Below are 13,643 nucleotides of genomic sequence, written 5' to 3'. Positions count from 1 at the left end.
ATTGTCATTGTCATGCTGTGGGACAACATAGCTCAGCATAATCATGTGTACGTACGTGTGTGTTTGTGTGTGCATGAAATATAGAGCGGGGAGAGAGTGGTTGGAGATTACGAGGGTATTTGCATTCGTATTTTTTGAAGTTGATTAGAGGAAAAAGTCTGTGAAAGGAGAAACCATGACAGTAGAAAATCAAGTTCTTTATCCCCTCCTTTGCCAGAGCACTGCACCGAACAGGCTGTGTGCGTTTGTGTGCGTTTGTGTGTGTTTGTGTGTGTTTTGCTTATTAGTTTGGAAATAAAATGACACAGAGTGTGAGGTTGAAGATTCAAAGGGTTTAATTTGGGGTATATTTTTCACACATCACTTGATAATAATGCGCGCCACTATTTAAAAGGTGCAGTTAGAGAGATTTTTACTGCCACCTAACGCAAAATGACCGTTTCAATAATCACGCCCCTGCAGCTCGACAGCGGGGGCTGATCACTGTGAGTGACACTGAGGTTTCAAAAGCTTTTCCACATTCGCTGCCTGGCCCATCCATCATTACCATCAAGGTATTTTCTTCTACATCTTTCAAGTTCAAGACGATTAAACTGCCTAAAAACAACTGAACTCGTGTGCTCACATCATCCAACTTGTTTCCAACGTTGTTCAAACACAGAGATATCCACTCTTTTCTTCAAGTTAACGAGACTTTTCATTTTAATTGCGTTATTAGCTGTGGTTTTTAACTACCAGGGAAAATGTCAAAGGAGAAACACACTGCTAGCCCCTCCTGTTTCAAGAAGAAGAAGAAGAAGAGATACTTTATTGATCCCTCAAGGGGAAATTCTTTTTACACTCATTTTTTACCTGTTAACACGTTATCTGAATAAAACTCACCTCTTCTGTGAACACGATTTGCGTCTGATGGTGGTGAGAAAAACTCCCATGATCCCGCACTGCCTCACAACATCCTCAAACTATAGGTCTATTTTTATTTATTTGATTGAGAGACCTCTAGTTGCTGAAGTTACATATTGCATATTTAACATTTTTAAAAAGGGTAAAAATACAGAGTTGCTGAACATTTGAGATACCTCGCTGAATGATTTTAGATTTTGTGCTTCGAGGTGGTCTGTGTGAGTTGGAAATGGACTTAAAATTGCATCACCTAATGTGCAACCTCACTTATGCAGCTCCACCCACCCCCGGCAGAAAGAAGCAGAAAGAAAATTCACTAAACAGGTGCAAACTGGAAAAAAACGGCCACCTAATGAAAGTGGTACGGCAGCTGCATTAGCAGTACCAGCAGCTCTCAGCCGAAATTAGACCAGAAAGTATTCTATTTATTTCCATCAGTCGTGCAGCTCCACAAAGCAAACAGACGAGCTAATAAACTGCACATATTGAGCCGAACAAATTGAGCTGAAACTGCAGCTCGAGACGTAAAAACTGCAGAAATATGACAATCTATCACAGTTTTCACTCTGATCCCGGCCTTAACCAACAACTCGTGATCTCCACTGCTGCTCGGTTTGTTTTTACTTCGCTCACTCGTCGTCGTCATCGTTGTTGTTGGCAGCGTTGTTGTTTTGTCGTTTCTTTTTTACTTCATTGTCCTCAGAGCCAAGCTAAGTAAGAATAAACGATTCACTTCTTGCCTGCCACTCATCCAATACATTATCCTGAACGTGGGATCCATGACGCAGGTAGAAATGTAGTGGACAGATATTGATGGACAACGTGTGAGTGTAATCTTCCTCCACACACACACACACGCACACAGTTTATCGCCAATAAGTCTGATGCCTGATGGAATAAAGAAAACACGGACAATTCTGACGTGTCGCTCACTCATGTACAAGTTTATTTTGAAGCAGACACATCAAAGCAAATCCTCTGATTGTCTCCCCTAAGCCGTGACAGAGCAGAGGGACGGATCAGCCCACTGGATGCGGTCACAGTGCGGAAGATAGAGAAGAAGAAAACGCTCAATTCTTATTGAGGATTCTGCCAAACTGTGGCTGAGTCCTGAGGAGACGGTCCAAACTCATTGTCCCGTGTTTTATTTGATTCTGCGACTACAAGTTTTTGTGACACTTTTCTAATTATTATTGGGAAAACGCCTGATTATTAACAAGAATTATAGACTGATTTGACTAATTGGTGTAAATCTGCGGCGAGAGTTCATTCTCCGCCGTCGGTAATGTGATTTAAAAACTTGTTATTTTCAGCGGCTTTGTGGCTCGACTGTGGCAAAAAATACACCGATCTGCCACGTTAGAGAGCATTCACCTGTTTTAATGTGGTGGCTAATCGCTTTATATGCATCATAATGCGGAATGCTTGATTTTTTTTTTGCTTTTCTGCAACATACTGAGCCCAGATTTCAGATGTCATATTTCCAGGTGGTATACTGATGACAGGTGCTGAGGGATTTGCAGGCATCAACCGTGCAGGGATATTTATTTGACGATGAAGGCAAATATCTGGACTCTGCCAGGACTTTGTTTATATGAAGCTTCCAACTACGGCTGCTCACCGTTCCGCTGTAGATCTTGCGCCGCCTGCATCGCGCCAAGTGCTCCTCATCCCAGTTCCCCGTCTCTTCCACTGGGACCTGGCATTCCTGTCAATCATGTGCTATCAGCGAGAGTGCAGGCGCTGCTCAGGCCTGCCCAACCATCTTCCCCCTTCCTCTCTTTCTTCTCGCCCCGCCCCTCTTGACAGTTTCCGTGTATCTCTGTCCACCACCTCAGTCCTCGGTGAGCACTCCACCTCCTACCGTCCATTATGTGTCTTCTTCCGTCTGGGTTTTCCCCGCACTCAACTTTCCTTATCTGAAAGTCTCTCCTGCTGATAATTCATGTTGTATTTTATTGCTGTCTTGCTCGGTTTGTCTCGCTTTTAATCTTAGATCTTCCTCTGTTCCTCTCCCCCCCCCCCCCCCCCCCCCCCCCCCCCCCCCCCTCTGTCCCGCAGGTGTAAGGAGGGCTACCACGGACTCCGCTGCGACCAGTTTGTACCCAAGACAGACGCTATCCTGTCAGACCCGAGTACGTTCTATTTCTGTTTTTCATCCAGCAGTATTGTTGTATTGATCCGCTAACAAGAAAACTAATTCATAACAAGCACATGTTAAATGGCCTTCGGCGCAGCTCTGATTGTGCTGTGTCAGTGAGATGAATATAAATCAAGTGAGATCAGCTTTGAATTAATCCTTACACCACAGCATCGTGTGGCCGCAGCAGTGCATGAGAACTGATGTTGGCAAAGAGCAATCAGAATAGTCACTGGGGGGGGGGGGGTTATTATAATCCTTCAACATATAGAATGGTAGAATTTCTCAAATTTTTTTTTTTTTACAATGTAAAGATTAAATGCAGCGAGTCCAAGAAACCTTCAGCTGCTCTTGAAAGTAAAGGAAAGAAAACATTCTTTTTTACATGGTGCTTGATTTACATCTGGCACAACATTTGTGGAGCCTGAGGTAAGAGTCGGCGAACAGGTCCATCTCTGTGACCCCTCGTTGGGGGAGCAGAGAGATTCCAGATGGATCCTGGAGAGAGAAACTGTAAAGACTCTGCAGGAAACTATGGAAAAACATCTGCGACCAGTTTGTCGAAACTATATGGTGCCCAAACTGTTTTCTGCTGGTGTATTATTCTCAATCTCAACCTCAAGCATGATGTTGAGGTCCGTCAAGCAGAACCACAGCTTTACGCATATTTCCGAGATTTCATTTAGTCAGACATATTTCTTAAAACACCAAAGTACCACATAAAAAGGTAAAATTGGGTTCATTTATATCTTTGAAATCTTTTTATGCTTTGCCATAAAAATTACAAGTGTCTTTTTTTGTATAACTTCAATCTGAGTATTTCATTAATAAGACTATAGACATTTTCAGTTTCTTATCCAACTGCACACAGTCAGAATGAGTATTATGAGATTGTGTTTCTGTTATTGGCCTGCACTCACAGTGTCATCATGCAGATATTAGAATTAAACCCTGTGCGTATCTTTCATCGCGATCTCTGCTGCACTTTTGTCGAGTTAAAGTGAAATGGTAAAGTCTCCACTTTGCCATTGTTCACGAAGGACAATTCCCCTGAAGTCTTTGAATTCCCATGACAGTGGTGTAGTGTAGTTAAAAAATAAAGCAAAAGTCAGAGGTACAAGGAAGAGAAATTGAAGGCCCGGAGCCGTTCCCCATGAGACTGCAGCCTTAACAAATTCTCACTGTTTTATGGAGTGACTTGGCTCCTCGGCACCGAGAGTCAGAGAGAAAACTTTACTCCCATTGCCGTCTGTTTGGTGCCATCAGGCCCACTGAGAGTCCGTTAATGGGGTCACAAGCCAGTGTCACAAAGCACATTTCATGCTCCCTTATGGCACTCAGCTTCCACAATGGGATTTATTTTATCTTCCATAGGCAGACATCAATTTTCCTGTGTCCAGATCAGGAGATTTTTTTTCTTTTTTTCATTGTCCTTTGAGATAAGCTGAATCTTACTGTGTTTAGCGCAAAAACGGACACTCGCAGAAGCTAATAGATTACAGCACGTTTACAGCAATTTTTTTTTTTTATTTTGAAATGCATGAGACGGTAAGCTTCGGAGGGCAACCTATAAAGAAGGGTTCGTTATCGCAGTGAATACCGAATCTTTTCAAAATACAGCAGAGAGAAAGAAGCACCGGATTAAACATACAATACACTTTAACTATAGAGCTGTAATTCAGGGACATGTATGTTTAAGTGAGGCGCGGTAAGCTACTGTTAGCTTAAAGGTAAGCTCATAAAGCGTTTTGATCAGCATGTGGGAAAAACACAACACTTCAGAGCAGGAATCTCAGACAGCAGCATTAGCTCCTGAGCTTAAGAGCTTTGTTTGCACTGTGGCTATAATACAGCTTCTGTGTTGTGTCCAAAGTAGTTTAAGGCAGTGATTTCAAACCTTTTCATCTCCTCACCCTCCTAAAACAAAGTTACATCTATTTGTTGGCCCGCGTCACAGATGCACATGGGAACTATGACGGTGAGTAACTTTCTGGAGGCCGGTTGAAGTGAAATGATCCAGTAATTTATATTTTAAAAAGTTAGAAAAATTCATTTAGTGTGTTTTCTCTTCAATACGGCGCGATCATACAAATGTAAGGAAAGAAAAGAAAAATATTTGAATCTGTATAGTTGAAATTACAAAATGCGGATGTGCTGTAATTTGAGGCCAAAATAGTTGCGAGGAATCAACATTAATATATGAGATGACATTTACACACGTCAGAGTTTGAATTTGTACACTATATTACAGTATTATTTTCAGGGAGAGTGTTCTCTGTAGGTGGAATACTTGATAAGGAAGGTTGGTATGTTACATATCTACTTTACGCAGCATAAATGCAAGACACCTCCCATCACAGATGTTGCATATCATTAGGTTCCACTTTTCCAGAAGGCTCCATATCCACCCACTGTGTTTACACACTTCATAAATATACAGTATATTTATATTGTAGACGAAGCTTAAAACGCATATTAAATCTCTAATTTTGGTCCTTTAACTCATCTCCAACTTCTCTCAGCGAGAGCAAAATAAAATCCTGACATCTGTAATGCAACACTGAAAACAAATTGTCTCTTATCGCCGCTCCACGCAAGCACGTGTTCAGCCATTGAACCACCAGAAGAGTGAAGTGCACCCTGGAAGATTTGAGAGAGGAATGAAGCCTATTTTGATCTCTGTTGATACAGAGTAATCTAAAATTTACACAGATTACCAGGGATTTTTGGGATTATCCTGCTTTCAAAAGCCAAGTCATGTAATAACATACACACATGCATGCACACAACCACAACTGGGACGAGCTCCAGTGGAATTCGATTCATTGTGTGCATGTGGGTCTGAGTGTGTGTGTGCGGAAGCGAGTTAGTGCATGTTTTATGCTCATTCCGGCTGTTTTTGTGTTTTCCTGAAGTCAACCTCACAGTCACAAATCATCCATTGGCCTTCGTCCTTTGTCTTGGTATTGACCCGCCGGTTTGTCTCGTTCGCCCTGCCACTCGCATCCTCACAGACTGTTGTGCACCTCTCAAAAGCCAGACGACAAAAGAAAAAAAGAGGCTCCCTGCCAGGTGCTCCTGCTATACCGCTGTGTGCTCGGCTTTGGAAGGGAGGAAGGGGAGAGGGAGCCTGGGTCTCACATATTGGCGCACAGCGGGGGAGTGTCGGGGCCTTTAATTGAAGGCATGGGAGCGCAGTAAGGCCGCAATTCCCTTTATACCTGATAAAGAACTGCAATGAGTAAAATGCGAGAGAGTTCAGGGCCAGTAATGATGTTCAGCTTGGCTGCTTGAACCTCTGAGACGACTCAGGTGATGTTTGGGCGGAAGACGGAAGATGTGGCTGGAAAGAAGGGATGTGAGCCAGCGCTTGGTTTTAGCCAGCTAATTCACTAAGAGGAAGAAGGCAAGCCTAATTTGAACTGTTCATCTCCGGTAGATATTAAGCCTGGAGTAAGTAGCTCCACAGGATATTGGTTTCAGATGCACCAACACATGCACAGGCTCCCCAGTTCCCTGCTCACCCAAGTGAAGGGATTAAAGATTTGACTCACTCCTGCCTTTGTCTCCTCCACCTGCCAGTTTCCTGCCTTTTAATCGGGCCAAAAGCACCTGACACGTCGCACAGGTATTCTCCAAACCTGCCCGTGGCTCCCGAAAGAACTCCGTAAACGATTCCCGCGGGTGCCTTCGACTTGCCAGCGCGAGGGATAAGGAGCCTGCACATATTATGATTGGTGAATGTCTCCAGACAAGGCAGCGCCAGAGGAAGGGACGTGTGTCAGTGCCGTAATGACATCGTCTGCACAGCCTGCGACAGTGAGGGCGATTTAAGAGTTGGGAAACATCCGTTGTTGCCACGGGCAATCACAAGGAAAGTCTCAAATGGATAATACTGTGTTTACTTCTCTGGCCTTTGCCAAGTGTTTGTGCCACAGTCAGGGAAATGTGAACCATATTTTAAGCTTGCACTCAAAACTCCCCATGAAAGAAAGCAGAACATCCACCGACCAGAGCTGATTGACTCTTAACTGTTTCAATCATTAGTCTGTGACAGCAGCTTCCTGTCAGGAGGCTGCGCTTAAACAAAATAATGGTTCTTATATTTGTTTTCAGAGGCAGGAGTAAAACCCTGAAAAAGGAGCCAACACTGGTCTCACAGCTTCCAATGTCTGACAAGGAAACTGAACTCTGACCAACAGTGTTAAGTTTATGTTGCATACACACGTGGAAACTACATTTAAATCCACTAGATCTTATATTTGCATATAAAAATAAGTTGATTCTCTGAGAATCCCTCCAGTAGCTGGAGATAAACAATGGCAGATGAAAACACATTTAAATGAATTTAATCCTAATAATATGTTTGATCTACATCAAATCACACCCACTCAAATATCTCTTAAACATGCCTGATTTTTTTTTCTTCAAGATCCAGAAATTATTCTGTGAGAAATCAATGAAAAGATTTAAGAAGTTCAAACAGACAAAATAAGTGAGAAACATATTTTAGCAAACATTGATGCACAGTTCCATCCCATAGGGGCTGAGTATCAGTGCATCACATGTGCATCAGTCAGCAGCCGATAGCTTTTCATTATTCACCACAGTGTAACCAGTGGATTCTGTTCTCTAACAACATCCATCTTCTGTAACATCATCTAACCTCGTCCCTCTCGTTGCTTCTTCTCCATCTCTCCCACTCTCTCTGTTGTCTCTGTTAACATCGTCGGTCATGATGAGGCAGTGGCGCTCTCGCGTCCTGACTCATCTGCTGCCATACCAACAGGAGATAACTCTTCCTCCTCCACCTCCTCCTCCTCCTCCTCCTCCTCTGGCCTCGCCTGCTCCTCATCGCCTTCTTCCTTCTTCTTTGTTGAAATGCATCTTGTGTCCTCACGCCTTCGACTCCCTCCTCAGTGCATCAACAAGTCCTGTAATCAGAACTGAAGATTACATATAACAGAGCCGCCTGTTAGAATACAAAATAATAAGGAACTGGGTTTAGTTATAATTAGATGGTAATCAGAATACAGTTTAGTTACAGCACATTCATAAGTGAATTATTTATTTCTGTTTGTATTTTTTCACTCTGAAGGTGTTTTTATTTTAGTTGAATGTTCAGTAGCAGTATCATAAGCATCGTCTATAGTATTTCAAATAACTCTGACAGAATATAATGTCTCTGTCACACACACACACACACACAAAGTAAACATAAGCCGAGTCGTGGCACACAGAGGACCAAAAATATACTTTTTTTTTGTTATTCTTATTTTTGATATTATAAATGTTCATAAATCACTTGAGGACAAATGTGGTTTGTGAGTTGCTGTGAGACTCTTGAGATCCAACGTATAGATAATAGTGACATCTGTTAAAGAGTCCTTGAGGCTGCCGGAGATAAAACGATGCACTTACATTGTGTTAAACGAAAACACAACGACACCTTCGTCCTGTTTAAATACACTTCTGTTGGTTAATTGATTGATTAATTCAGGGATTTCAGACTTTCCTCTCAGGCTCTCTCATCTCCTCCCTCTCCTGTTATCGCTGTAAGCAGGAGACATCCCCTCGACTCTTCAGGAAGCCGTCAGAGAAGTTGGCTTTGTGTTTAATGTTAATAACGTTTGCAGATCTGAATGTTCTCAGGAACTTAACCTGAACTTCCTGTTTGCTTATAATATTAGCTTTCATCATAAAAAAGATACATTTCCTCAAATCACATGCCTTAATAGAGTCGGATAACCCTAAACAATTACTATGATCCATTCATCCAAATGTTCAATTGTCTCTTGCCTTTTTGAACCTCGCTCCACTTTATTTTTCTTAAAACGGATGAAGCCACTTCCTCCCATGCACATGTTTTTATTCATTTATTTTTATTTTATTTCTATGTTATGCCATTTAATAAAAATTTTAAAAAATTGCGAGTGCACGCAAAATCATACGTCAAGTGCCTGGCAAGCCAAATTCTATTTAAAACTGCGACCACCTCTGTCAGGAAAGCAATTACTAGTGAGGGTTTCATTTTAATTTAAATGAGATTACATTACAGTGACATGAAAAGGGGGCACTGTCAGGGAAGGGAAGAACACGAGTGATCCTTTTTATGTTTCCTCCGAGCTGGCACCGGGAGGAAAGACTTAACTGTTGTGGTTCGATTTTTGAGGATGTGTTTTGCTTTGTGTTAACATCTCTCTCTCTCTCTCCCTCTCATACAGAGTGTGCTCCAAGGGGCGGGGCAATCTCCTGGAGCACAGAGCACCGGGCACACCTGCAGCTCATCATGCCCTCATTAGTTGGCTTCTTAAGCCACTCTCCCTTTGTCTCCTGTGCCGGATGATTCATTTGCCTTGCAGTGCCAAGCCAGTGCTTCGTGTGACTCCAGCTGATTGCCTCGCCTCGAGTAATTCCTTCATGTCCCTTTGTATTGTGAGTTTTGTGCCTCGACACCATTTCAGTTGTACTTTTGTTCCTGAGTCTTTTCCCATTTCTATGGAGATTTTTAGTTGTTACTTTATTTTTTGAGTATTTTCCTGAGGAACTGTCCTCCCTCCTTTTGTTAAATAAACTCTTTTGTTGAACTCTGCAACTGGGTCCTGACTTCCCTGACCAGATCGTAACAGAATCATCCGGCCAAGCATGGACCCAGCAGAGAGGGACAACTATGAACGAGCACTCTCGTCGCAAGCCACCAAGATCACCCAGAACGAGTCCTCCCTGCGGCAGGTGATGGAACACCTGCAGCAGCTCGGTGCCAGCGTCTCACAACTGGGCGGTCAGTTGGCCGCCCTGCAGGACCAGCTCGTCTCCTCTCCCGGAGCCGCCGCTCACCCCCCAGCCGACGATCCTCCTCCCAGCCCTGCCCCGCAAGCACGCGAGCCGTACATCCCCATACCAATCAGGTATTCCGGAGACTTAGGTACTTGTTCGCTATTTTTACATCAGTGTCAGCTAGTATTTAGCCAACAACCCCACACCTATGCTACGCCTCAAGCTAAGATAGCCTTCATAATGAGTTTGCTCACGGGACAGGCGGCAGCCTGGTCCTTAGCGATATCGTCGCAACAACACGAGTTGGTTAATGATTTTCACCGCTTCACTGAGGAAATGAGACGAGTTTTTGACCACCCGGTAAAGGGCAGACAGGCTACAAGCCAGTTACTCGATCTCAAACAGGGTAGCTCTTCGGTGTCAGAATACGCCGTGAGTTTTCGCATTTTAGCGGCAGAGAGTGGGTGGAATGATTCGGCTCTTCAAGCCATATTTTTTAAGGGGTTGGCAGGGGAGTTAAAGGATGAGTTGGCGGTTCGGGAGGAATGTAACTCGTTCAACTCCCTTGTTGATTTAGCTATCCGCCTCGACAATAGGATGAGGGAAAGAGCTAGGGAACGGCAGAGGACGAGGAGCAGGCGGCTCATCTCCGGCACGCAACCCAGCTCACCAGGCTCCGCTCCGGGATTGCCCGACATCACCCACTACGCTCGAGAGCTACGACCGCCACCAGTCGACGAGCCCATGCAATTGGGTCGGGCGCGCCTCACCCCAGCCGAGAGACAACGCAGGATGCGCGACAAGCTGTGCCTCTACTGTGGACAAGGTGGCCACTTCGTTTCCTGCTGCCCGGAAGTTGCTAAAAGACCGGGCTCACCAGTACTAGAGAGGACTCTGGTGAGCCACATCTCTTCCTCTCCCGCGTCGAGAATTCAGGTTGCAGGTATGATTCACGGACCTGAACACTCGTTTCCAGTCCAAGTGCTGGTAGACTCCGGTGCCGATGACAACTTCATTGACAGGAATTTTATGAAGAGTAACAACATTCCTTTTTATGAACTGTCCTCTCCCATAAAGGTACACGCCGTAGACGGCAAGCTCATTGAGCTGGTGACTCATAAAACTGAACCATTGAAATTGGTCCTCTCCAGTAACCATCATGAGCATTTAGAACTGTTTGTAATCTCCTCACCTCTGAATTCTGTCATTCTGGGAATCCCTTGGTTAAAGCTTCACAATCCCCACGTTGATTGGTCCACCGCCACCATTCGTAACTGGAGTCTCCACTGCCACGCCCACTGCCTCCGTTCCGCTCTGCCCGCCAGGCCTGCAGATCCAGCTCCAGCAGTCGAGGTAATCGATTTGACCAATGTACCCCCTGACTACCATGACCTCAGCCAAGTTTTTAGCAAAACTTCGGCCACCTCACTGCCCCCACATAGACCCTACGACTGTGCTATTGACTTGTTGCCAGGGGCCCCTCTTCCCACTAAGAGGCTGTTCAATTTGTCCAAACCCGAGCGAGAGGCCATGGAAAAATACATCACAGAGTCCGTGGCAGCCGGCCTCATCCGCCCCTCCTCTTCTCCGGTGGGGGCGGGTTTTTTCTTCGTGGAGAAAAAAGATAAAACCCTGCGGCCTTGCATTGACTACACCGGGCTGAATGACATAACTGTAAAAAACAAGTACCCACTCCCCCTGATTGACTCCGCCTTCAGCCCCTTACATTCGGCCCGTGTCTTCTCCAAACTAGACCTTAGGGATGCCTACCACCTCATCAGGATTAAGGAGGGGGATGAGTGGAAGACAGCATTCAACACCCACTTAGGTCACTTCGAGTACCTGGTTATGCCTTTTGGACTAACTAACGCCCCTGCTGTTTTCCAAAACCTGGTGAACGATGTGTTAAGAGATCTCCTTAACAAAACTGTGTTTGTCTACCTTGACGACATTTTGATTTTCTCTAGCTCCATGGAAGAACACGTGATTCATGTTAGAGATGTGTTAAAAAGGCTATTGGAGAACAAGTTGTATGTCAAAGCTGAAAAATGTGAATTTCATGTGTCTACTGTAAGCTTCCTGGGTTATGTGGTGGAGAAGGGGCGGCTGCGGGCGGATCCCTCCAAGGTGGAAGCAGTGAAAGAATGGCCCACTCCCACCACCCGCAAGCAGCTGCAGCGCTTCCTGGGGTTTGCCAACTTCTATCGTAGATTCATAAAGAACTACAGCCGCCTGGCGGCCCCTCTTACTCGTCTCACTTCTACGAAACTCAGTTTTACCTGGTCTCCTGTAGAACAATCTGCCTTTGAGAAACTAAAAGACATGTTTGTTAACGCCCCTGTTCTTGTGCACCCAGATCCTGAGCGGCAGTTCGTGGTCGAGGTTGACGCCTCGGATTCTGGGGTCGGGGCCGTCCTCTCCCAGCGCCAACTCACAGATAACAAGCTCCACCCCTGCGCCTTCTTCTCACGTCGACTCACCCCCGCCGAAAGCAATTACGATGTGGGGAACCGAGAGCTCTTGGCGGTGGTCCTGGCTTTGCAGGAGTGGAGACACTGGCTGGAGGGGGCAGCTCAGCCTTTCATCGTTTGGACAGATCACAAGAACCTCGCCTACCTCCGCACAGCTCGCCGCCTGAACTCCCGCCAGGCCCGCTGGGCCCTGTTCCTGGGTCGTTTCCAGTTCACCCTCACCTACCGCCCCGGGTCTCGGAACATCAAGCCGGACGCACTCTCCCGTCAGTTCACCCTGGAGGAAGGGGGGCCCATTAAGGAGACCATCCTGGATCCCGAGTGTGTGCTGGGGGCGGTTCGCTGGCAGGTGGAACAGGAGGTTCAGGAAGCTCTGCAGGGCCAGACGGTTCCAGACGGTTGCCCGCCGGGTCGGTTGTTCGTGCCACCGTCTGCCCGGTCATCAGTGCTCACCTGGGGGCATACGTCAAGGATAGCCTGCCACCCAGGGGTCCACCGCACGCTGGCTCTCATCCAGCAGCGTTTCTGGTGGCCATCCATGGCTTCTGACATTCGGGTCTTCATCGCTGCATGCACAGAGTGCGCCCGCAACAAGTCTTCCCACCGACCCCCGGCAGGTCTCCTACAACCTCTGCCCATTCCTCCACGTCCCTGGTCACACATAGCAGTGGATTTTGTTACCGGACTGCCCCCCTCCGAAGGTAACGACACTATACTCACGGTGGTTGACCGTTTCTCCAAGGCGGTTCATTTTGTCCCCCTCCCTAAACTCCCCACCGCCTTGGAGACTGCTAATCTACTAGTGACACATGTCTTCAGGTTGCACGGGATTCCACAGGACATTGTGTCGGACCGCGGACCTCAGTTCACCTCGCGGGTATGGAAGGCTTTCTGCCGGGCCCTGGGAACCACCTCCAGCCTCACCTCCGGCTTTCATCCCCAGTCTAATGGGCAAACGGAACGGGCCAACCAAAGCCTAGAGTCCTCTCTACGCTGCGTCGCCTCCCGCCTCCCATCATCCTGGGCTACACACCTGCCCTGGGTGGAATATGCCCACAACTCCCTCATCAGCTCAGCCACCGGGTTCTCACCATTTATGATCAACAACGGTTACCAGCCCCCCTTATTCCCTAACCAAGAGTCCGACGCAGCAGTCCCCTCTGTCCATGCTCAGTTCCGCCGGGTCAGACGCGTGTGGCGAGAGACCCGCGCAGCATTAGGCAGAACGGCTGAGCGCAACCGACGTCTGGCGGACCGACTTCGGGTTCCCTCACCCAACTACCAGGTGGGTCAGCAAGTGTGGCTCTCCTCCCGAGACCTTCCCCTCCAGACCGACTCCCGAAAACTCTCCC

General features: G+C 46.3%; 1 protein-coding gene across 2 annotated transcripts in view; it reads left to right on the top strand.

Annotated features, from left to right (window-relative positions):
- The window catches only part of nrg3b (neuregulin 3b), a 175,722-nt gene that overhangs the window by 136,921 nt on the left and 25,158 nt on the right, over nucleotides 1-13,643 (top strand). For both annotated transcript variants that reach the window (XM_069517599.1, XM_020082721.2), the window contains exon 3: nucleotides 2,965-3,038. In XM_069517599.1, coding sequence (XP_069373700.1) covers nucleotides 2,965-3,038 — 74 coding nt within the window. The remainder of the gene's footprint in view (nucleotides 1-2,964; nucleotides 3,039-13,643) is intronic.

Source organism: Paralichthys olivaceus, chromosome 21 (genome assembly GCF_024713975.1).
Source record: "Paralichthys olivaceus isolate ysfri-2021 chromosome 21, ASM2471397v2, whole genome shotgun sequence".
NCBI classification, from domain to species: domain Eukaryota; kingdom Metazoa; phylum Chordata; class Actinopteri; order Pleuronectiformes; family Paralichthyidae; genus Paralichthys; species Paralichthys olivaceus.
The sequence above is the reverse complement of the archived record's forward strand: the minus strand, read 5'-3'. Positions and strand labels throughout refer to the sequence as shown.